Source organism: Chrysemys picta, chromosome 10, assembly GCF_011386835.1.
Source record: "Chrysemys picta bellii isolate R12L10 chromosome 10, ASM1138683v2, whole genome shotgun sequence".
NCBI lineage: Eukaryota > Metazoa > Chordata > Testudines > Emydidae > Chrysemys > Chrysemys picta.
In genome coordinates, this window is record NC_088800.1 from 51820399 (window position 1) to 51844098 (window position 23700).

Below are 23700 nucleotides of genomic sequence, written 5' to 3' on the forward strand. Positions count from 1 at the left end.
GTAGTTTAAAACAACAAAAGACTTTAATTTATATAAAACAAAACATGTATATCAGTTGAACAACATTGACTGTACAAAGGAATAAAAGAAAGAGTCCAAAATAACATTGGAATGGTCCGAGTGTCAGACAGCAGCTAAAGACTAGTGTTGATATCAGATGCGAGAACCACTTTCTTTTCAAATGAAGAAAACAAGATGAGTTCAGTTTTGATCAGCAGACATTCCAGATCAATGAATCTTTCCTCTGGACAGGATTTGCTGAGATTGTACAGGGGAAAATGTACAGTGGGAGACGAGATGGGAGAGGGTTTATTTGTAGGGGATAAACCATCCACCGGTAGTTGGAAGAGTTTCTAGACATGCAGAACGGAATCTTCCATCTCCTCCCCACGCCAGCTGCGTGTATCAGATATTAGATATGGAAGAGGCAACACAGGTGAGTTACAGGCTGCTGAGGGGCTGCCACAACTAACTGTCTAACGGAAACCAAATTCAAAGAGGGTTTTACACTGATGGATAGGGGTGTGTTCTGCCTCCCATCACCTGTTAGCCATATATCCCTAGGCTGCCTGGCTGCTTCTGCTCCCTGTTGAGTGACATGGAGCAGTGGGTGTAGTACTGCTGGCAGGTTCTAGAAATCCCCTGGCTTCCCCGTGACGGCACTGAACTTGACTACAGCTTTAGTTCTTAGTCTGAATCACGGCCACAAAAGACACCCCCAGCCCTTGGTTTATTTTCTCCTTCTCCCTCATTTGAGCTTCGTTGGTGGCCCGGTTTATTGCCCTGCAGCTGGGCTATCTGTGAAATCTGTCCTCTGGGGTTTGAGAGAGTGCAGAAACTCCTTCGTCTCCAGACCCTGTCAGGGAAGGAAGGGAAAAGCACAGCAGGGAGTGCTGCTGTGGGAAGGGGCTGTGCCATTTCTCTGCCACCCGTCTTTTAGTTGCTGCTTGAACAGAGTGGGTGGTCAGCCGTGCAGGAAACGCAACAGCTTCATCCTGCCCATGTAACAAGCTGCTTTAGGGTGACAGACTAAGCCTGGTCTTGGGGAACTGCTGCTAATGGGAGACAGGCGGTAACAGTAGAGCACCAGCATCTTAGAGCAGACGTGCCAGTTTTAGTTTCCCAATAAAGAGGGAGGTATAATGGAGGCAGAACAGAGCAACCAAAAGCAGTTCATACAGTTAGACCATCCTGAAAGCCACTGAAAAACTACACATCCTGATGGCCTACAAGAACCTGTCACCAGGTCTTGGTCTCGCTCACCTATGACTGAACTCGCATCGAACTGTAATCAGCCTCTCTAGCTTAACAAGGACTGGGCACTACTTCTGCTGAAAGCCCTAGTGGAAAGTTAAAAGTCCTGCTACTATGGGACTAAGTAAGGGAAGCTGTTGCTATTGTCCTAGATGGGATTTCTCTAACATCACATGCCGATCCCAAGCACATTGCCAACGAGAGAGATTGCTTGCTCTAGAAGCTGTGAAAACCTATGTGACAATAAAAACAAGCCAATGCATTTCCCTTCACGTTTTCCTGCCACTGAACAGCAATCATGGCTGTCTGAGGGCACAGCAAGATAGCTTTGCTTGGTCATCCAATGCAGGCAAACTCCAGACTAGCAAGGTGGCATTTTAATACCACTTAGAATGGCTAGTAGTGCTCCAGTCCTGATCAGTTCTAATATGCCACACTCCAGTGTGAAATGTGTTCTCCCTTCTCCTGCCCCCATCTAGAAGAGGAGCCATGGGCAGTGCTAGAAGATTAGATGTTCCCTGGAAAGGTGAAGTGGGTATTTACAGGTGCAGAAAGGACCCTGGATTCAGGGCCTGCTCAAAGTCTCCATGCCTATTAGGGGGTTGACCTTATGGCCCAGAAGAGTGGGAGGGATAAATAGCAGTACTGGGGAGGATGGGGGAAGGAACAGTGACCCCAGAAGGGTAGCTTGTGATCAAGCTGTGTGTTTCTCTTCACTGCAGGCCCAGCAGAAGTGTTTTACTTGTATGCCTGCAGCTCCTCAAGGCCAGCACTGATCAACAACCCTCACATGAGAAGATGCTGCCTGTCATGGGAAAATAAACCTGGTACCAGCTGACCTTTGGGTCTCTAATATTTGGTCTGACAGAACCTTTGTCTTCAGGCTCCTGCAGGCCATGGCAGCCTCACAGCTGCAACTCTATTTGGGTTTTGGTTTAAGTGAGTACAATCAGCCTCTGCACCCCCCCCCCCGCCATTACATTTAAATCCTAGCCCCCTCCTAGGCCCTCACCCTTGTTACCAGGAATGTTCAGAAAAGGAAGGATCCAGAACGTAGCATACAAATCGCTCTCTCCTTTCGCATAGATAGTATTTAAAACAAACCAACGCAGAGCAATCCTGTTTGTACAATCCCCCAAAGTGTTTGTAGATATTCACCTTAAAATCCCCCTCTCCCTTCCTCCCCCTTAGCTGGTGCACTGCAAACAGAGGTCCCATGCTTCTATTTACATGGCTGCATAAAATTTTCCCTGACTGCTTCTTTAAAAGTTAAAAAAAAAAAAAAAAGTTAAAAAAAAAAAGAAGTGTGATCTCGCTATATAATTTTTATATAAATAAGTGAAAGGCAAGCAGGACTGCTTCCTTCAGATTCCCAATTGGCCAACTCTTGCCTCTTTTTTGTCAATGGCAGGTTAAAGTCCAGGTAGAATTTGCCATCATCTTATGCCCCGTTTATTCTTAGAAGTCCACTGTTCACTATCGCACCAGCAATGCATCTGGGAGTTCAAGAGTTACAGTTGCAGCACAGATTCTCCCTTGACCACCCCCTAAGCCTCTTGATCTTCCGCTAAATCCCCTCCTCTGCCAAGACTGGACGAGCTTGTCCCTCCCCCATGCCAGCAGCTGCTGAGTTTTCCACCCAGACTAAGGAAAATCCCAAAGCATTCCTGAAGGTTCACTTGGCACAGTCCCCTTTACCAGCGATGTGGGATCCAGTCGATATGATGGTCTGAACGTTAAGCTGAACTCGTTTTCCAAAGCTATGCATGTCATCAAAAAAGTGACCCAGGAACGTTCAAAAGGATCCTATTGAAAAGGGCTACGTGTGTAAACATCTGTACATCAGTGGGTGGGTCTGTTTGGAGCTCACAGCGTTACAGTCTTGCTAAGAGATCTTGCAGTTGTTGCGTGAGCAGTTCTGTGGGGGACTCTGCGGCGGGCGGATTGATTTGGATCTCTTCAAGCTGTTACCTTTGCTGCTGCTCCCGCCCCCACTGCTAGCCAAGGAGTATGACCGGCCGTGCATCATCACCGCGTTCATTCCATTGGCCATGGAGAAGGATTTCAAGTGGCTCTTGATGGTGACAGGCAGTGGCAGCTTGTCAATGAGGTGGACCGGTGTGCAGGAGACTATTGCACGGCAGCAGAGGTCCTGTAAGCTGAACACTGTCGGGAGAGAAAGAATCAAGCACGGTCAGAGGGCAAGTGACACCCAGGTGGTGCCTCCAGGGAGAGAGCTTTCCCTGCTGCACATCTCGCCTGCACTGTACATCACCCATTTCTTAGGGAGCGAGAAACTAGTGGTGGCAATATGGTGCCTTAGAGACTGCAGATCTGATGGTGAAAACAAGGAACTAGGAGACAGGACTCCCAAGTTCTCTGAGCTCTGCTTCCAAACCTCAGTTTAACCATCAGCAGAATAATCAATCCTTCCCGCCCCCCCACCCATACAGTGCTGCGAGGCCTCATTTAGTCAGTATTTGCAAACTGTTTGGCAGTTGAGTTGCACAGCCCCCTTCTTCCCACTCCAAGATACAAAGAGCAGACGTGGTCTGGAGGAAGGCAACAGCCTTGCTGGGGCGAGGCAGAGCACATTCCTGTTTGGGACCTGTTCAATCTGTACAAGCCCAGGGGCAGGCTCTTCTGAACTCTGACCCCACCATCCAGCAGAACTGCCAGCCCCATACAGCTAGAGCAAGACTCAGCCTCTCCGAGAAAGCCCTTATTTCCATGAATTCAGTGTAAAAAGCATGTGACACTGCTTTGTGAATGCCCCAGCTCGTGCGGGATTTCCTTACAGCTGGCCACACGGGGGCACACTCCTATCTTCAGTCTGCCCAAGGACTGAGCCTGCAAAGCCATGAAGCAGTGCTATGCATGGGGAACAAGAAGCTTGTGAAGATTGTAGACCCTATCCATGGAAGGCGTTCAGGATAGATTTGCAGCGCACAGAAGACTTCAGCTTTAAATTCTCACCGTTGTTTTGCAGGGCAACAGAGTGACTAGACTGGCTCGATCTTTAAATCAAGCCAGCTGTGTATGCTGGCTCTCAATGCAGGGAAAGCTTTCACCGCAGAGCAAGGTATCTCCCTGCAGAAACTGCAGCAGCATTGCCTTCTGCCTCCAGTAAGATTTGTGTTTGAATCCCCGCTAGTATCTCACTGGCACTCCATATGCATCAAACAGCAGTGTGCCAGCAGGCCCAGCTACAGGGACCTTGACCATTGCCTTGGCAGAGAAGGACTCTCTCATCCCTTCTGGCTGACGCACCAGCACTTCAGTGATGGCTAGTCAGTGCCCAGGACAGAGGGGAGAGTGTCTAAGATAATGGGACCTGGCTCACACTTGGATACCTAGGTTCATTCACCACCCCCCACATCTGCAGGAGAAAATGTGCCACCGTAAAAGGGGAAGAGACTATTTCTTCCTCCCCAGGGCACTGCGTACCAACAATCCCTGCTACCTCCACTGCAGCTACCCCCCCCCCCCCCCATCTGGAAGAGGGTGGAACGAGCCTCACCTGGAGTAGAGCCAGCAGCCAAGTGCCACTTCTCCCCCAGCCTATCAAAGGACTGAGCTCACGCACACACAACCCTGCACCACAGGCCAACTAAGATGCCTCTTCTTTTAAGCTCACCACACTGACTATATATATGGAGCAAAGGGGCCTGTAGCACTGGAAATTCAGGAGTGGATTACTCAAACCTTCTCTGGCTTGAACTGATACTAGTGGGCTGCCACGTCAGACAAAGTGAGTTCAGCTAGTGAATCACCACAGGTCGGAGTGGTCACACAGGTGTGCTAGAATACAGCAGCAGCATGGCCCAGTGGTTAGAGCAGGGGACTGAGTCCAGTCTCCTAGGTTCTATTCCCAGCTCTGATAGCAACTGATTCTGTGACTGGAGGCACACTACTTACCTTCTGTGCCTCAGTTTCTCTGTGTGAAGCAGGGATACTTTTTACCGAGCTCGCAGAGGTGGGTGGGGACTGAGGCACTTTGTGTTTGTGAAGTCCCCAGATGGTTATTAAATACTGCCTCTTCTGAGCAGGAAGGCAAACTCCCACCCCTTCAATGTGGGCAGTTTCTTCTGCCCACAGAGCACCTCATCAGCACAGCAAGAGCAGGTCTCCACTCACCTCTGTTAGGTCTCCAGATCTTTTCCATGCCATGCCTCATTAGCACGATGCGAGACAGCTCCGTAAAGGACTCGGTCACATTGAAGTTGCACAGTGGGCTGACCTCGAAGAATGTCATGCAGTTCTTCTCAGCGTAGGAACGGGCCTGCTCCGTGGGCACCTGTCGCTTGAAGGCTAGGTGAAGCCTGTTTCCAACCAAAATCCGGGGGACACCTGGAGCATGCTTTAAAAGAACATGGTTCATCTTTAGAAAAGAGCATCAAACTCACTGACACACCAGTGAACACAGACTATACCTAGTGGGCTGCTTAGCTTACAGTATCAAAGGGCACATGAGGAAGCAAAACTGCCTCTGCTGGGACTGGCCACTGTGATATAAACGCTGGTGTCTAAGCAGGGACTCCTCATACAGATTATTCCATTTCAGACCTTTCCTCTCATGATTTTACAGGGCATTGCCCAGAATTCCTTGGTTAACAGGCCCACAACTCAGCTGTATGGATATCCTGCTCCCCATTGCCTGCACAGTTTTAGCCTGGTAGAAGCGGATAGCAAGATAGAGGCTTTTCTTTCTTCTCTGACTAGGGAATTGCAAGTAATTCCTTTCCACAGGGTAGTCCTCCTTTCCCCCCAAAAGGTCTCCTGGACACAGCAGGGATTTCAACTCCTCTGCATCAGACCTTGGTTTTGTGGCTCATTACAACCGTTTGTAACACAACCTACTGCCTGCTAACCCTCAATTGCTCATTTCATTTTAAGTGGCCTCCTACAGTGTATGTGAACCCCTTATGCTGAACAGTCTGCCCCAATCTGTAGTTAGCCCAGGCCTGGTCTATGCTAGGAAATTAGGTCACTATAACCTACAGTCCTCAGAGGTGCGAAAAATCCACAGCATTAGGTTGACGGGAGAATTCTCATGTTGACCTAGCTACCGCTTTTTGGAATTCAACTCTGGATTACCTATGCCAACACCAGAATCCCTCCCATTAGTGTAGGTACCATCTTTACTGAAGCACTTCAGCTGTGCGGCTGCAGCGTTTTCAGCGTAGACAAGCCCACAGATACTCTGGTTGCCTTTCCTGGACCTGAAGAAGAGCTTTGTGAAGCTCGAAAGCTTGTCCCTTCCACCAACAGAAGTTGGTCCAATAAAAGATCCTATTACCTCACCTACCTTGTCTCTTTTGATTATATTTGTAATCTCTGCTTTCCAGCAAGTGCCATCTGTGGGGCTTAGTAAAATCAGAGGTGTCAGCATCAACAGGCTATTCAGCATCCAAGGAGACCTGCCACTTTCACAGCACGGTGATATTTCTGTGCTGGCACCAGAAGCTGCAGCGTTTATATTACTGTAGTCACACCAGGCCCTGTTGTGATAGATGCTGTATGAACACATCCTAAACAAGCTGCAGTGTCACACTTACCTCGTCTATTTCCTTTATCCAGCGGTCTATCCCATCGAAGGACCAGCGGTTAGTGATGTCATACACCAAGAGAATTCCCTGCATGGAAACGAATGTGAGCCTGGTGAATTTCATGCTATGCAAACTGAAAGTGAGATGCAGCTGGAAAGACCCGCTCCCCTGAATTTTTCAACTGAAAGAAACTGACACTCAGCACGAGACGCTAAAGACTGTTTACCTTGGTCCTCTGAGTTTAAAGTATGGGGATACTGTAAACTGCCCTGGGGAAGACAGCCAATTCTATTTTGACTTCCGACAGCAGTCTTTATTATGACTGAGGACATATGAGCAAGGATGAACACAGTGGACTGACACACCAGCCCAGGAGGCATGTTTACAAGACTAGCAGTTTGGGGAATAGGGGGAAGGAGTTGCCCAGTAGCATGTTTAAATGGAATATCTGAAACAGAAACAGAGTCATTTTTACACAGAACAACTTCACTTGAAGATATGTTGGCAACAAAGCTGATAAAGTTAAACCAGTACAGCACATCTAGCACACTGCCTGCACTTATTTTGCCAAGAATGGGTTTCACTCTTTGTCCAGCCTTTCTTTCAGTGGAGAAAACTTTACATTTGAGTGAATTCACCAATCAGGAAAGTGAAGGACTAGACTAAATAAGACATGGTACTGTGGAAGCTCCCAAACAACTGCCACTTGTGCATTGTGTGCAGGACAGATCACTATTCTGGCTGCATCCACATGGGACAAATCAGGCATCGGGATATTCCCTAGGTTACTCTTTTGGCTTTTATGAATGGGCTCCCTGTCTTGATCTTTTGGTTGCTGATGGCACCTAACTACAATGACGATGAGGGCACTATAAATGCCTGTGACAGACAGGCATGGCTTTGCAAGACTTTGCTGTACTAGAGAACATTAAATAAGTCATATACAAGTTCAGAGAATGCTTTTTATACAGTGCTAGTGTCTTAGCTTTGAGCCTGGGGCTGGTGCGTATACTACCTTCTCTAGAGAAGTTTTACAGCTCAGTTTCATTTTTGATAGTTCACCATAAAGCTTCATCAGTCCTGCAGTCAGAGCAGAGCAACCTTCATTTAATGGACCTTTGGTTTTCCAAAAGGAAGACAATTTTTAAGCTCATGCCTTGTCCCTGAGGCTGCGACAAAAGAAAGCAAATAAGGTGGTAGATATAAATGTAACTGCGCGTGATGGGAGAGAAGGTGACTTTGTTGACAATCCCTTTGGATATTTACACTGAGTAACCTCTAGCTATTTTTGAAGATTCAAAGGACCAGGCCACACATCTGGGCCGAAGGAGTTCACTTTGCAAGACATCCTGTTTATGTTTAGGTTGCGATAAGGCCATCTTAGTGGTGGGAGACAGCAATTGTGAAAAGAAGCCAGCCGTGGAAGATATATCATCAAAAGGTAAAAGCATTAGAGTCAAAACAGAGAATATAAAGCTTACGAAGAAGACTAAAGATGGCCCAGAGGGAAGAATCTCAGGTTAACTGCAGGCAGTGTTGCATTTAAAAGCATCCCAGTCACCAACAGCTGATGAGAACACACATCCTAAAGAAATCTGTCCCTTCTTTCAAAAATAAAAGCGTGAACTATTTCATCCGAGGAAAGGGCAGAATTACTGTTCTCATGTTCTGCAACAGCCTGCTGCTTGCAATGGATTGGCTAGGTAGGTAGCTACACAATGCTGCTTTTAGCTCCAGGTAGTCCATTGAAGTTACAACGATCACCATCAAAAAGCTACCAGTTGCTAACAGTTACCGCCTAGTAGCTAAAATATCACATTTCCTGCCCTTTACTTTGATCTGGAAGCAATAATGGTTGCTGTGTGGTATCTGTTGGGCAAATCTTGCCTTTTTAATGGCAGCTACTATATAATGAGGCCATAGCGATACGGTGGAACATATTAGAGAAAACCCGGATTAGTGTTTCTTACTGAATCTGTCCAGTTCCAGGCTTTCCTGTACTCCCAGCACCAAGCGATGTGTCTGACCCTACAAGCACACATTTTACCACCTCTGGTTTCAAAGCATTTACCAGAAAGTGAGTAGACATGTAAATGATGCAGAAATTCTTCTTAAAGGGCAGCTAATGCCTGATGCTAGTGCTTTCAAACGCTTCTACTTTATTTGTTCTCTCTCTCTCTTCCCTTTCTCACCAAGGGTATTTGAATGAAAACAGGAAGTTCAAGGTAATCTGCTCCTACAGCTCCACTGCTACTGTTATTGTAACTGGGTTGCATAGGAAGAGTCACAATGGAAGATAGTGATTGGAACTAGAGTAGGAACAGATGAACCAACATTGTTATGACACAGAGGCTCAGCTGGAAATAACTACATCATAAGGAAAAAAAAACCCAGCACTGATACAAATGGTCAGAGGCCAATGTAAGTGCAAAACAAACAGGTCCAGGCTACAAAATTCAGGTCTTGCAGCAGGCATAGTGTAGCCAGGCTTCTAAGCAAATGCAGCTGATGTCCCCAAAGGACAGTCAGGTCTGGGGTTGGAGTTAAGGGTGTGCCCCAAATCAAAACTTGCCCTTTAGTGAGAAGAGTCTTGCCGCACCCTCCACCCTGGATCTGTAAGCAGTACAGTGAAGTTTTGAAGACTGCACTGACATATTCCAACAGACCAGGGGAGTTACTGGTGCTACTGCACAAAATTAGTGCTTCATTCAGTTAGAAGCACAGGATTTACTGTACTAGATCAGACCGCTACTCCACCTAGTCTTCCAGTATCCTTGTTCTATGTCCAATACTTTAAACAAAATCCCATAATGCACCAAGTCAATTGTACAAAGCTGTATAGGGAGGGGGTGGGATTTTCCTTCCTGTTCTCCCAGGGCAGGAGCAGAGCATGTGGTTTGGATTACACTGGAGCAGTGGTTCCCAAACTTTAAATAACCCGTGAACCCCTTTTCACTAAAATGTCAAGTCTCACGAACCCCCTCCTAAAAACTAATATTTCCAGGGATTTTATCCTTTACCTGAGTATAAATTATAAAAGCAGTGATCTTGGAAACATAAATTTTGTTTTTATGAGATGTTTATTACACACTAATATTAATTATTATCATTACAATATTTTTATTATATTATGAAAATGGCAACACTTTCAAGATCTCACTTTCGTAGCTTGTATCACTTTGAATAAGCCTGTTATAAGACAAGACTTATGTTTCATCAAGGAGTATCAGATGTGAAACAGCAGGAAGGTATTTAAGAAGCCAACTCAAAGAGTTCTTCCTACACAAGCATTCAGGTCTTGAGCAGTCCAGGCAAACAATGCACGTTACAACAAAGCTTAAACTTGTTCTTCATAATAATTTTAAAAACAATACTAGCTGCCTATTTAATTTTAAAAACAGCAAAAAATATTCACCTCCCTTTCCATTTCTTATAAGGAGTCTTGAAGTTTAAATCTTCTCAGTAAAAAGAACAGGAATACTTGTGGCACCATGAAAGCTTATGCTCAAATAAATTTGTTAGTCTCTAAGGTGCCACAAGTACTCCTGTTCTTTTTGCAGTTACAGACTAACATCTGCTACTCTGAAATCTCCTCGGTGTGATAGAGATGCTTGCTTTGATCTGCTTAGCTCTTGGAAGTCCAGGGGCTCCGGGCTGCTGGCCCCGTGCTGCCCGGGGTCCCTAGGGACAGCTCTGTCCACCATTAGGGAATTTTTCCCCCGAGAACCCCCTGTAACATTTCACGAACCCCCAGGGGTTCACGTACCCCTGTTTGGGAACCACTGCACTGGAGTAATGCCTGCTGGGGCATTCTAGCTATGTCAGTATTTGTACCATGTACCACTGTTATTGTCTAGTTTAGTCAAAATTTGACAGCCATTTTATAAAGCAGTTGCAATATTTACCTCCCTTCTGTAGTTGTGGATAGCACAAGGAAAACATATGCTGAGTGCAGCAGAACATGTGTTTTCACAAAGGGCTTCCCTTTAAAAAGGTTTCCTTGCTTATGAAGAGAGTTTCGGGGGTGGGGTGGAGGAAGGGCTAAGGCCTGGCCAGTTTTTACTATATTCTTCAATGCCTCTCAAAGCAACTCTAAATTCCCCTTTCTATACAGTTCAATAGCCCTGATCCATAGCATCTTCTGTTGTCTACAAAGCCTGCCCACTCCTCTTCATTAGTTTCCACTAATGGGGAATTTCTGTTGCCTGCAGAAATATCCAAGGCCCAGTGTGCCAAAGCATAAGGCCATGAGAAAGTTGTTAAAAATCACCACCATCTGCATTATTTACAATCACCTGAGTGGGCAGTGAGATCGAGAAAGTGTATGTATGGAGGAGGGGGCAGAAAAGAAAAATTTTCTTCAACAATTTTGCAAAGTTCCTATCAAGTAAGGATAAAAAAAAAAAAATCACTCCAGTTCTGTGGCCTTCTATGGAGTCAACCACTAAAACAGAGAAGATAAAAATTAAGGTGCTCCCAAAGTAAACATACAGGGTTTGGGGTTTTCCATGATTTCTTCATAAATAAAGGCAGCCAAAAGAGAAAACAACTTTTCCTTTATGAAGCAGAAAGTGGGATTTCTTTTTAAAAAAAGATTAAACTGCAAACCAATTAGATAGAAGACATTATGCAGCTGTCTTGTTTACTTGTGGACAAAATTCCCTTAGCCAGTAGAAACGTCATGAGGTCTAATTTGTCAAGAGAATCTTTCTGCCAGACATATGCTGTAGGATAGCATATTTAAGCACTCTAAGGAGATCTTGGACGGCAGCTCCAAAGAGGAATATTGTGCATCAATGCAATACATCACCAGGAAGATTGTGCCAAACTATCAGTAGCTGAGTGAAAGATCAAGGCTATATACTTGCTTTGACTTCAAGAAAGAAGTAAGTATTCCTCCACTGTCAACACAGGTACTTTATATTATAATTCCATGCACACGTGGACTGGAGTTTAGATTGCCAAGTGTGAAACACACCAAGAAATCAAGAAATACCAAAGTTAAGGCTGTCTGTGACCCTTCACTCTGCCACCATTCCCCAGTATGTGCATAAGGATAGAATAAGCACACTCTTTTTTTCTGCACAGGATGCATGTTACTGTCTGCACGAGGCACCTTTTTTTTTTTTTTTTTAAATCCTATCTTTTGTTCTGCCCGACGCCTGACACCCTACAGACCATGCAATGAGTTCGGCAGGTGTGCTTTTGAAACTAGCTTAGTTTATTACACAACCCTGTTTCACTCACTGTTCATTTGGAACAAAAAATAGTGAGAATCATATTATTATGCACACACATGCAAATGGGACCTGGGATAGAGCTGCACAGGCAATCCTAACTTAGACATTGCTTCACTGAATGCCTCCCTTTTCCAACTTATAACCGCACTAAATAATGTTCTGTATGGAATTTCTTAGGTTACTTTAAATAACAGAAGAATGCCATAGTGTGCAACTATTTGCTAATCAGAAGTAGTAGTCTAGTCTGTCACTCTAGGTACTTGTATGGTTCTCATCATCGTACACTTCACCAAAAAAAGGGTCTGTAACCTAATAGTGCTCCTCAGAGGTAAAAGATTGTTATTAACCCCATTTTGCAGATGAGCAAATTGAGGCACAGGGAGATTAAGTGACTTGTCCAAGGTCACATAGGAAGTGGTGGGAACTGAACCCTGATCTCCTCACTGCCAAGGCAGTACATTAGCCAATGGGTCATCCTTCTTACCTATCCTGCACAATCCATTCACTCACCTTCATTTCAGATGGAAGGAGGCTGATGCATTCCTAAGCCTGCCTCGTTCCACATTTTCTGATGCATTTTGAAAATGAAGTTCTGCTCGGCTTTTTGGCATGCGTACGTATCACCAATACAACACAAAGAATGAATGTGTGCTTGTCTCTCTCCCTCTCTATTAAGTGGAAGTGTCCATGTCATGTATATGTGCACACACATGCAATGAAAAAGGAATGGTCATTTGTTATTGTATAATAAAGCAGTGTGCTTACACATTTATTTTTAAAACATTTTAACTGTGCTGAAGTTAAAGCTGATTTTCACTCGACCACCAAAAGGTATTTCTGCATAACCAAGAGGAGGCAGCAGGAAAGTGCAGTAATGGCAGGGGAATCAGAGTCCCAGGGAGAGCTGCTGCTACTGCATTAGCTAGAGATGACTAGATTGGGCCTACTGAAGAGTGAGGATCTATGAAGTCTTGACAGGGTGTTTGTTCTGGCTACCAGTGCAATGCATGTTATTTCTGCTATGGTGTTTTGAGTATTTAATGAGTGAGCAAATTGTGGCTTGGAAAACAAGCTTTTGAGATTATTCGAGAGAGAAAAATACAAGAGAACAAAGAGAAAAACAAGGCACTAGGAAATTATGTGATTGCAAAAGGCCTCAGCTTAACCCAGGTGCATTCTATTTAATAGTAAATTGTCTAGAGTTTGATATTCATTAGCAACCCTCTCCCTAGAAGGCTGCTGGGAAGGAAGGCTGGGAACAGCACCTATCCTTCTCTCTGGTTCAGGGGAAGTCGCATTAAACTTGGGTAGAAAAAATCCTCCGAACTGGAGGACTGAAGGCATTTACTGCAACCAGAGCAGTTACATTTTGTCCTTTGCCCCCTCCTCTCACCTTGGCTTGAGTTGAGTGATTGACACAACCCATAGATCTGCTGGGATCTAACCAGCTGTAAGGCAGAGCACAGCCAGCATCTGAGAAACAGCAAAAGGTGCCAAAAATTCCAGTATCCCACCAAATACTGTTAAACCATCAACTGGGTAAACAGGCCACTGATCAGAAATGTTGTTACTAGGCAGAGCTCAGCAATATTTTTATTGTGTTATGGCTGCAGCTTGGAGACTCCGATCCAGGCTGCCCATGGAATAATCTTAGAATGCATATTAAAAATGAACTGCAGACAGCTGTCTGGAACAATTTCTGTAGCACATTCTTTGAACCTCTGTGTATTACAGCCAATGTGAAGGATGGTTGGTCGAGTCTCCACAGTGTCTGTGGAAACAAGTTTAGTTATTGGCATCCACAAGGGTGCTGAAAAGAATGGCTCCTCCCCAGACTAGAAACTATCCAATATTTGAAAGAGCCACATGATTGCTGCAATGTTATTTACTCCCTACGACTCTTATAACAAGCTTAGGAACACTAGTTGTGAGCGTCAGACTAGAAATGATTTACAATAGAAAAGGGCAAAAGACTAGAAGACAAAATGGCATATAGATTTCTGCACCATCTTAAACACAGTTAAATATGCTATGTGTACTGTATGCGACACTGCAACAGTTAATTAAACAACATTAACAACTACTTTGTATTAAGTCATCCCCCTGAATGTCGGACATTATTTTTAATACAAACGCATGCAAATAAAACAACTTCAAAACCAAGATTTGCATTTCTAAAGGACTGGTGATTTCCTAACAGGATGCAATTTCTGCTCATTAGTGTAAGCGGAATCTGATCTTCACAGGCATCAGAGGGTCCCAAGTGAGAGCGTCACACAAGATGTGCCATGAACAAGAAGCCAGTTTAGAGTGCCAACTCCCTGGTTACAGAAGGGAGGGGAAGACTGGCGCTCTACTGATTGTTATTAGATCTCAGCTGATCAGAATTCTGAAAATTCAGCTAATGAAGCTGGTTTGTTCATGCTTCGTGCCCAGTTATGTGCCTCAAAAGTTACTGCTATCAAAATGCTTCCCAGGTCACTCTGATCTGGCAGACTAGGTTGTATTTGCACTACTGTCAGAGATGTGAAAGTGTACAATGATAGCAGGCCCTTGCTCAAGTTGTTTGCTTTAAGCCCCGAGAAATGCTATGACACGCACTAGGTTGCAAACAAATTTAAAAATCAAACAGTAATCAGCTGGCCCCTATGCAATCTCCTACAATTACAACTGCAATGTGGACACTGCCCCATATCCTACAATTATTCAAATATGGTGAAACCATGGCGGTGCTTGCTAACTGCACCATGGCAGGCTTAACATGGATCAGTTCAGAGGCAGTCAGATGCCTTAAGGTATGCTACTGCTGGCTATTTCTCTTCTGGGCAAAGTCTATTTTCTTTAGTATGTGGTCTACTCTAGCAGATGGAGTAGAGGACAAGGTATCCTGATCCCTAGATTCTGTTCTTGACTTTGTGATATTTTGCTGGTCACCTTGATCCAGTCACAGTTCCCCTGCCTCAATTTACCCATCTATAAGATGGAAATAAATGTCCACCTTGTTGGCGGTAAAAACAAGGTTGTTGGAGGCTTGACTGATGTTTATGTAGAAAAATGCTTTGAGATCCTTGAATAAGAGGTGCTACTGAAGAACAAACCAGAAATTCCAGAACTGATACCTTGGTTACGAACAAAAAGTCAGATTAACCAGGCAGAGTGAGAGTGCCTAATTCACACACTTAACCCTTTAATATCAGGAGCATTTTAGCCTAGGTACAAATGCCAACTAGCAAGAGCCCTAATAGTGACAATTACAGGTCTACTGAGGGTTTTTGCTAGCTGCTCACACTTCTGGCTAGAATACAACCTTGGAGGATTTTGAACATCTATGTACAGTCCAAACTCACTAGCCCCAAGATGTTAAATCAGTATGGTGGGTTTAAGTAGCTGAGGGACTGTCTATACTTACAGCTAAATTGGCACTGCTGCGATCGATGCAGCGGTGTTGATTTAGCAGGTCTGGTGAAGACCCACTAAGTCGGTGGAAGAGCATCTCCTGTTGACACAGCATCGCTGTATGTTGATCTAAATAACAGCGACTTCAGTTATGTAACTTACATAGCATAACTTAGGTTGACTTACAACTTAGTGTAGATCAGCCTTTAGTTACATGAGTGGCAGATGAAGTTGTAAAAAGGCATGAGAAAAAAGGAGAAATAGAAACTGGAACAGCTAGCTGTCAAGCGTGAAGACCCTCATCACCCTCCCATTTCATTCAGAAAGAGCATGCAAGGACAGGGTGGGGAAAAAGCAAGCAAGCCCCAGAAGGCAGCGATCAGTTTGCTTTTCCAGACATCCTAGCCTGTCTGTTAGGAGCACTCTTCTGACATGAAAGCAACTGAGTTAGCCATCAACACCACTTCTTCCCTATTTATTTTCTCTGCCTGAATTCCTGAAGCCTGAGCTGCACTGACAGCATCTGCCGAGAAGCTGCTCACACAGGTTTCAGTGACGCTTCCCCATTCTTCCCTGCCTCAAGAATTTAAATTCATGTAGTGAGAGCAGAGGCTAGGAACATTGAGGTACTACAGAATAGCTTCCATGAAGACCTTTCTGCAGTAGATGCAGAAATTCAAGCTGGAGAGAGGTCAGAAAGATTAGAGCGCTGTACCCTCAGTGGACAATTATTCCAAGTGATGAGCTATTTGGCACAGTTACGACAGGAATGGCAGCCCCTACTACACAGATGCACAGCCCCAGGCTGTGATTTACAGGTGTTGGATCTTCCCCATCCCAAATATGGGGAGGGGCAATAGGGGGCTGTTCAAGTTAGGACACCAACTTAATCACACATTCCACACAACAGTTTGCAACTATTATTTGTACCATCCAAGGTCACTATTAACAGAAAAGATTAGAGACAAAAGTATTTCCAGTTAGGTTATTGTGTGTGTGTATTTGACAGGGTTTTGGGTAAAGTTTACAAGAGTACCTAAATCTCCCTGAGTTTCACAGTGCTCAAATCACTTTGAAAATGGGACTTAGATGCTCTTGAAAATGTTGCCATTTGTGACTACTCTGCTTTTCTGTTTCCTTGTAGTCAGTTTCCCCTGTCTGTATGCACCTTTCATCCAACAGCGGAGAGGAAAAATGACATTCTACCACCACAAAAAACTGGCAGGGGGCTCACGGGCAGGTATAGGGCTACTTAAAAAGAGGCTGTTAAAGTACTGGGGGGGAGCCCATAGTGAGGCTTTCACAGATGAGAAAATGGAGGCACAGATAGGCTGGAGTGCCTTGTAGATGTCTCATTCAGGAGAAGAATTAGGACTAGAATGCAAATGTCCCAAGAGTCACCTGTTCTAGCCACTAGGCAACACTGCCTGCAACAGCCTATTGTTAATTCTGATGACAACCCAGTTAGGGAGAAACGCACGATTCTTAACTAATGAACACTAAGAGACAAAGGCAGCATTTCAGACCACAGCCTAAAGCAGGGGTCGGCAACCTTTCAGAAGTGGTGTGCCGAGTCTTCACTTATTCACTCTAATTTAAAGTTTCACGTGCCGGTAATACATTTTAATGTTTTTTAGAAGGTCTCTCTCTCTAAGTCTATATTATATAACTAAACTATTGTTGTATGTAAAGTAAACAAGGTTTTCAAAATGTTTAAGAAGCTTAATTTAAAATTAAATTAAAATGCTGATCTTACGCTGCCGGCCCACTCAGCCCGCTGCCGGCCTGGGGTTCCGTTCACCTAGTTCGGCAGCGGGCTGAGCGGGGCCTGCGGGACCCCGGCTGGCAAGGGGCCGGCAGCCGGGACGCCAGACCGGGGGTGCAGGAGGGAATGTGTGCGTGTTTGCGGGGGTGTGTGTGTGTGCAGGAGCTCCCGTTTGGTGCTCAGGGTGGGGGTGGAGATGTGGGGTGGTGGTGCAAGAGTCAGGGTGTGGGGGGACTGGGTATGTGTGGGGGGGTGCAGGAGTCAGAACAGGGGCTGGAGGTGTGTGAGGGTGTGCAGGGGTCAGGGCAGAGGGCTGTGTGGGGGGAGTTCAGGGGTCAGGGTAGAGGGCTGGGAATGTGTGTGTGTGGGGGTGCAGCGGTCAGGGCAGGGATCCCAGACTGGGGGTGCAGGTGGGAACGGGTGTGTGTGTATGCAGGAGCTCCCGTTTGGTGCTCAGGGTGGGGGTGGGGATATGGGGTGGTGGTGCAAGAGTCAGGGCATGGGTGTAGCGGGGCTGGGTATCTGTGGGGGGTGCAGGAGTCAGAACGGGGGCTGGAGGTGTATGAGGGGGTGCAGGGGTCAGGGCAGAAGGCTGTGTGTGGGGGGGGTTCAGGGGTCAGGACAGGGAGTTGGGGTGCTTGGCTCGTGGGGATGCTCACGGCAGGGGGCTGGAGGGGATATGCCCCGTCCCCACCTCTTCTCTGCCTCCTCCCTGGAGCAGCAAGCATGCTGCGGCTTGGCTCTGCTCCCACTCCCCCTCGCAAGGGCGATCAGCTAATCGGCGGCAGGGAGAGGGAGGGGCAGGAAAGCACCACGTTGGGGGAAGAAGTGGGGGAGGGGGGAGCTTGGCTGCCAGCATGACCAAGCTTCTGCCTCTCGCCCCCGCAGGAGAAAGTGGTGGGCAGGGGGGCTGAGTGGGGCCAGGACCCCGGCAGGCAGAAGTGTGCCATCAAAAATCGGCTCGCGTGCTGTCTTTGGCACGCGTGCCGCAGGTTGCCAACCCCTGGCCTAAAGAATTTAGCCTAATGTTCCACTGGCCTACATCACTGTTACAGCATTTTAAAGCCCTTTTGGCTAGGCTCTTAAACCTGCAACTTGGTACTGCTTTCCTTCAAGCCTAGACAAACCTTTTAACCTTTTTAAAGCAGTAGGTAGCCAAGTGAGTTAAATCACCTATTCCTTGTCAAAGGAGATGGCATGGCTTTGTCACTTGCCCTACTGTACTCCAATCATTTGTCCATGGCGCCAAGCCCCACTTAGTCAGGTGGGCTTGTTTGCTTAGGCTGAAAAGGGACTATTCTTCATTGTCCAATATCTGAAATTGGCTAATCTTGGACAATGAGGTTTGAATCCTGATACTTCTAATTACTGACTTTTTCCAGAAGAACAATGCACGTGCCCAACTGAGGTGGCCCATAAAAGTGTGTAATGTTGTTTACCAAGTCTAGTGACTCAGAAACGCTGATAGTGCGCAATCTGGAGATACAGCAATGTGTTCAAAACACATGATGCCTTCTTGTTAATGCAGACTAATCTCCTCTCACAATCCAGAGCTCAGGCTGAATGAGAAGATGTATGGTATGGGAAAGGGAAACGTCAAGGCAGATTCTCTTCCCATTCTGAGATTGCTTCCCAGTCCATGGTAATTAGGACCAAATTTCTTAAGGAAACTTCCACAGAGGTTTTGCTCTCCCCACTCCATTCATTCTCCACACCACAGTCCAAACCTCCCTGAAGAGGAGATGCTTCTCAGATCAAATGCTTGGCATTTATAGCTAGGAGCCTGAGACTCGGCTCTTGGTGAATGGTAGCTTTCAATCAGAGGAAAGGGCAGAGGTGCCAGTCTAGTGCAAAGTCTGTAGGATCCTTTTCAAGAGCCAGAAGGTGGAGCTAAGAAATTAATACACCAAAGCCCATCCTTGCAGCAAATTCAGCCTTCTGATGCAACCAGTCCCATCCCTTTGCTTGGCTTCTTAAAGAGCAGTTTAAACTAGAACAGTCCTTTTCCTGAAACATGAGGCCAGCTCCATGAGAAACAGTGGGCATAATTTATTTAAAGGGACATCATTCTGCAATGTTTTAGTCTCGATACAAAGGCACCCTGAGATCTGCACAAATATTTCAGTGAAAGTTCAGGCTACATAGTGCATTCTACACTACCAAGGACAGTAGGCACTGTGAAAGTGAAATGAATTATATTAAAGAAATAGAATGAATTAAAGAATGCTGTATGTACCTTTAAGTAGAAATGAGAAAAGCTGCAAGCCAGGGGGGCAGGAAAGCAGACATTAACTGCTTAACTTGCCACTTAAGGGCAATTGGTGAAGCATTAGTCTTAGATCGATAAGAGTTAACAAGGAAGCAGGATATGCATATTATGCTCCATGCATATTTTACAATTTTGCTCTCTCTGTCCCTTTGTTTAGTTCGCACCCTTTTATCTGTATAAATAAGACTGTTTGAATCTTGCATGGAGGCTCACATTATCTGAATGTATTAGCAGAGCGCTGTGCTAATAAAACAGAGTGGTCTGACAAACTATGAGTCCTGAGTCTAACTTTGACAGCACCAAACTGAAGGCAGCTATTAAAATTGGCAGCTATTAAAATTTAGAATTAGTGATCGCCTTATTCCTCTATATAATATGATTTCAAGAACGTCACGCTATGTGTCACTCTGAATCCTAGAGCGGCTATTGAATCAGTGTGAAGTGATAGAAACAGCTACAAACATGGTTAAAAGCTATTTTTGTTTAGAATATGACCAGGTGCAATCATTACAGGGATTTGTGGTCTGTAACTGCCTAATTTCTAAGTTCTCAGCCTTTTTTTTTTTTTTTTTACACATGACTTTACAAATTACAGCATAGGCTTTCAGCTACTAGTATTGAGTGAAGGTTCTATTACAAGCCACATAGTGGAAGGATCCCTGGGCTTTCTGTCCTTAGCCTCCAAAAAGTGCCCAAATTTCACACACAAATGCTTGTCTCATGAGAACAATGCTACGAGGTTGCAGTGGAAATTGCATTAACATGCTGCAGAGAGGTTTTCATTTAGTATCCTTTTGCTTTTTAATAGGTCAGCTCACTCACTATTTACACTCAACCTTTAGGATCACTTAACAAGCAAAAGGGGTGCACCTGTGGAAAGGGAAGTTACAAGCTGTGCAGAATCCAGAGATTTTGAGGAAGACCAAAGTTGTACCTTGCTACATAAGCCCCCTGCTGGCTGGCAACTCTATCTACATCCCTGCACACAGTCCTTTGTTTACACTAAAATGACCCCCTCCACCCAGATCAGCTGTAAGGGCTGGGCTAAAAATCACATTCCTCACAGACTGCTCCCTGGTGGCAAGGTATGCAGGGAAGGTAAGTGAGGCATACTTTCCATATAGATAAACACTTTCAAGCTTTTATTGGTCACTGTGGAGTGCTGGTGCAGGCATTGTTGGATGTGTGCAAACACCAGCAGTTCTAGACTCTGCCATTCAAAGGAAACACCCAACACTCTTGTATAGGGGAGGGAGGGAAGCTACTGCCTAAGAAAATGCTCCATTTGGGACTGAAAGTTTTGATCAAATTTCATTTGATCATCAAAATACCACATGGCATCAGAAGTTGGATGGGACAAAGACCTGTCCTGACTACATATGTTTTACCAGGAGTGAAGTTCTTCTAGATCTCTCTGGAATGCAACTTTGGGGCAGAACTTGCTGAGAGGCAGGAAGGGGAGTTAATCTTAAAGTTCCTGTATTGTATTAGGTGTGCATGTACTTGAACTCTGTGCCCCGCCCCCCCCCCATTTCCCCCCCCCCACAAATCACAGCATTAAGTGCTGCTGCTCCTCATTGAGAGAACCATAGAGTTAGCAGCAGCCAAAGAGGCACCCACAGAACCATCCACAACACTAGAAGTTTGTATGTACAAGAACTAAATGTGACACTTGGAGGAGACCGCACATGGTATGCAGTCTAGTGCTCGCATGTCTAGATCTCAAGTATATTTGTAGGAAGTCCTACGGAAAGAAGGCACGATGGCCTTCCCAGCTAGAAAAGTAGCTTACAGCTGTGGGTAGTGAAATCCAAAAACAGTGAGAGATTAAGTTGAAGAGGCAGAAATTCAGAGGAGGAGGCCTTAGATAATTGCTAGATGTACTGGTCCAGTCAGTGAGCCTTTAGAGAGCAACTGGTTCTTGAAAAGAAGTCAGAGGGATATTTTCCAGAGCCCCTCTAGGCCAGAGAAATGAGCAGCCTAAGTTAAAACTCTACTCCTGAGGGAAATCTTTTTTGCTGTTGTCTGTATTGTTGACATACTTGTTGACAGGTATTTTGAAATAAATTACCAAAATAATTGAAACTGGAATGATAATATTGTGTTATTTTGACAAATAAAATATGCAGAATTTTAAAATATTGTGCGTAAAATTCCCCCAGCATTAACATTCTAAGCCTTCATCTCCCGTGTTTTAAGGACTGAGATGTCAGATCTGAACCAGCCCTTCTCGTTTAAGGCCTGGGTCAAGTACATAAACTGAAGAGGCTCATTTTCTGGAACTGGCACAGACTAGGGAAAGCTGATCTCATGAGTTTGCTGTCATTTGAGGCTTCCCAAGTCAGCTTTCAGCCAAAATCCTGAACTCCAATCTAAACCTAATCCAGATCCTGTGCAAAGACTGCCCCACATGATCCATACTAGTAACCATGCCGCTTCAGCACACCTACAGTGTGCTACCTAGTATAGTGGAGCACTGTTCGTATTCCACTCCAATAGCATAAGTCAGCCCCTTGGAGAAAGTCATCCTGCTCCTGCCCGGAGGGGTTAAAAGCAGCCCTGGGGCGGGCTGTGGCTGGGGAAAGGCTGATTGGGGAAGCAGCCTCAGATGTGGCCACACCCCAATAGGGCCCAGCTGGCCCTTACAAGAGGGCAGTGGGCCAGGAGCAGACAGTCTCTCTCTAGCTTGCTGAGAGAGGATGGCCTGGCTGCCTGGGAGCTGAGAAAGAGTACCTAAAGTGGAGCAGGGCTGGGGGATGGCTAGAGGAGCTGGGAGAGCTCCAGCCTGGAAACCCCCCAGGCTGCAGGCCTTGTTAAAGGCCGGAAAGGGTACTGGGGTTGCAGAGGGGTAGCCCAAGGGTAGGCAGAGGCAGCAGGTCCAAACTCCCCTGGCCGGTGATGAGTGGCATTTACACTGCAGTCTACCCCAGTGAACAGGGGCTAGATCGAGACTGGCAGTAGCTATAGTCTGAGGCGAGGTGGGTACAGAGGGTGGGGGTTCCCCGGGGAGGGGAGACCTAGATCTGTGGGGCTACTGCCAGGGGGCAGCACCCTGGCCTGAAAGGGGCACTGGGGTCCAGGAGGGACTCGGGCCCAGTGGCAAGCGGGACACCGGCCTGCAGAGGGCATTCCGGAGGCTGGAAATCTTAATTCCCTGGACGACCAGCAGGAGGCGCCGCACTGGTGAGTCCTGCCCTGTGACACCCCCATTTGTGCATATGCTGATCAGAAGGGCAGAGCCAGGACATTGGAAGGGAAACATGAGATGCTGGATGGTGCTGTTGGGCATTAACTTGCTTCCCATTAGTCTGGAGAACTTTGATGGTGAGCAGGCCCAGTCCAGCGTAGCACTGCTGGTAGTGCTTACCTGAGCACCTCTGGAGTAAGATCTGAAAATGGTGCAGAACCTCCCCTGGCCAGATGTGTCCCTGAAACAGAAAATCCAACAAATTGAGAAGAGTTAGACAGACAAGTCTGGAGAACCCCCTACTGACACTGCTGACAGGAGACTGAAGTACGAACCAATCCATCAGTGAGTCACACCTGATCTCTCTGTACGTGCATAGTACCTGGCTGCTCAGCAAGATACTTTTACATGATTTTGGAAAGTTTTTCCTCCCCAGTAGGTGACCACCTTTAGGATATACCAGGAAGTCCCCTGCTGCAGTCATCATCCTTCCTGTGGAGCAGTTCTCTATTTGCACCTTCTCAGCACTACTCCATGATTAGGGTTGGTGATTTGTCACAGCATTTTTTTTATCAAAAATTACAAAGCAGTCATGGTAAATTTAGTAAAAATCATGGATTTGGGGATTTTTAATAGACAATGCTGTGATTGATAAGGAGGGGTCGCAGCAAGGGGGCTGAAGAGCAAGCCCATCCTGCACTCACCCTGCAGGCGGCTCCCCATTCGGAGCATGGTGACGTGGCACACAGGGTCACAGCACCACTCAGGTTTGGCCTGGCTGCCCCCTCGTCATGATGATGGGCCAAACATGAGCGGTGCTGTGATCCTGCACACCAGGTCACCATACACAGAGTGAAGAGCCAGGCCCAGCCCTGTGGGACAGGAGCAATCGCTGCAGGGTGAGTCACAGAGACAAAGACAAGTCATGGACAAAACAGGAAAATCAGCGTATCCACAACAAACCTGCAGCCCTCTCCATGACGAACCAAGAGACAAAGCGAGTCACTATTCAAAAGAGCAAGGCATCTTCTCTTTAATTT

General features: G+C 45.9%; 1 protein-coding gene across 2 annotated transcripts in view; it reads right to left on the reverse strand.

Moving 5' to 3' along the window:
• Positions 1 to 23700, reverse strand: part of RAB40C (RAB40C, member RAS oncogene family) — a 67717-nt gene continuing 44017 nt past the window's right edge. For both annotated transcript variants that reach the window (XM_005295573.5, XM_005295572.5), the window contains exons 4-7: positions 22841 to 22901; positions 6813 to 6890; positions 5392 to 5614; positions 1 to 3420 (exon numbers count right to left, since the gene is read on the reverse strand). In XM_005295573.5, coding sequence (XP_005295630.1) covers positions 3140 to 3420; positions 5392 to 5614; positions 6813 to 6890; positions 22841 to 22901 — 643 coding nt within the window. In that variant the 3' untranslated portion in view covers positions 1 to 3139. The remainder of the gene's footprint in view (positions 3421 to 5391; positions 5615 to 6812; positions 6891 to 22840; positions 22902 to 23700) is intronic.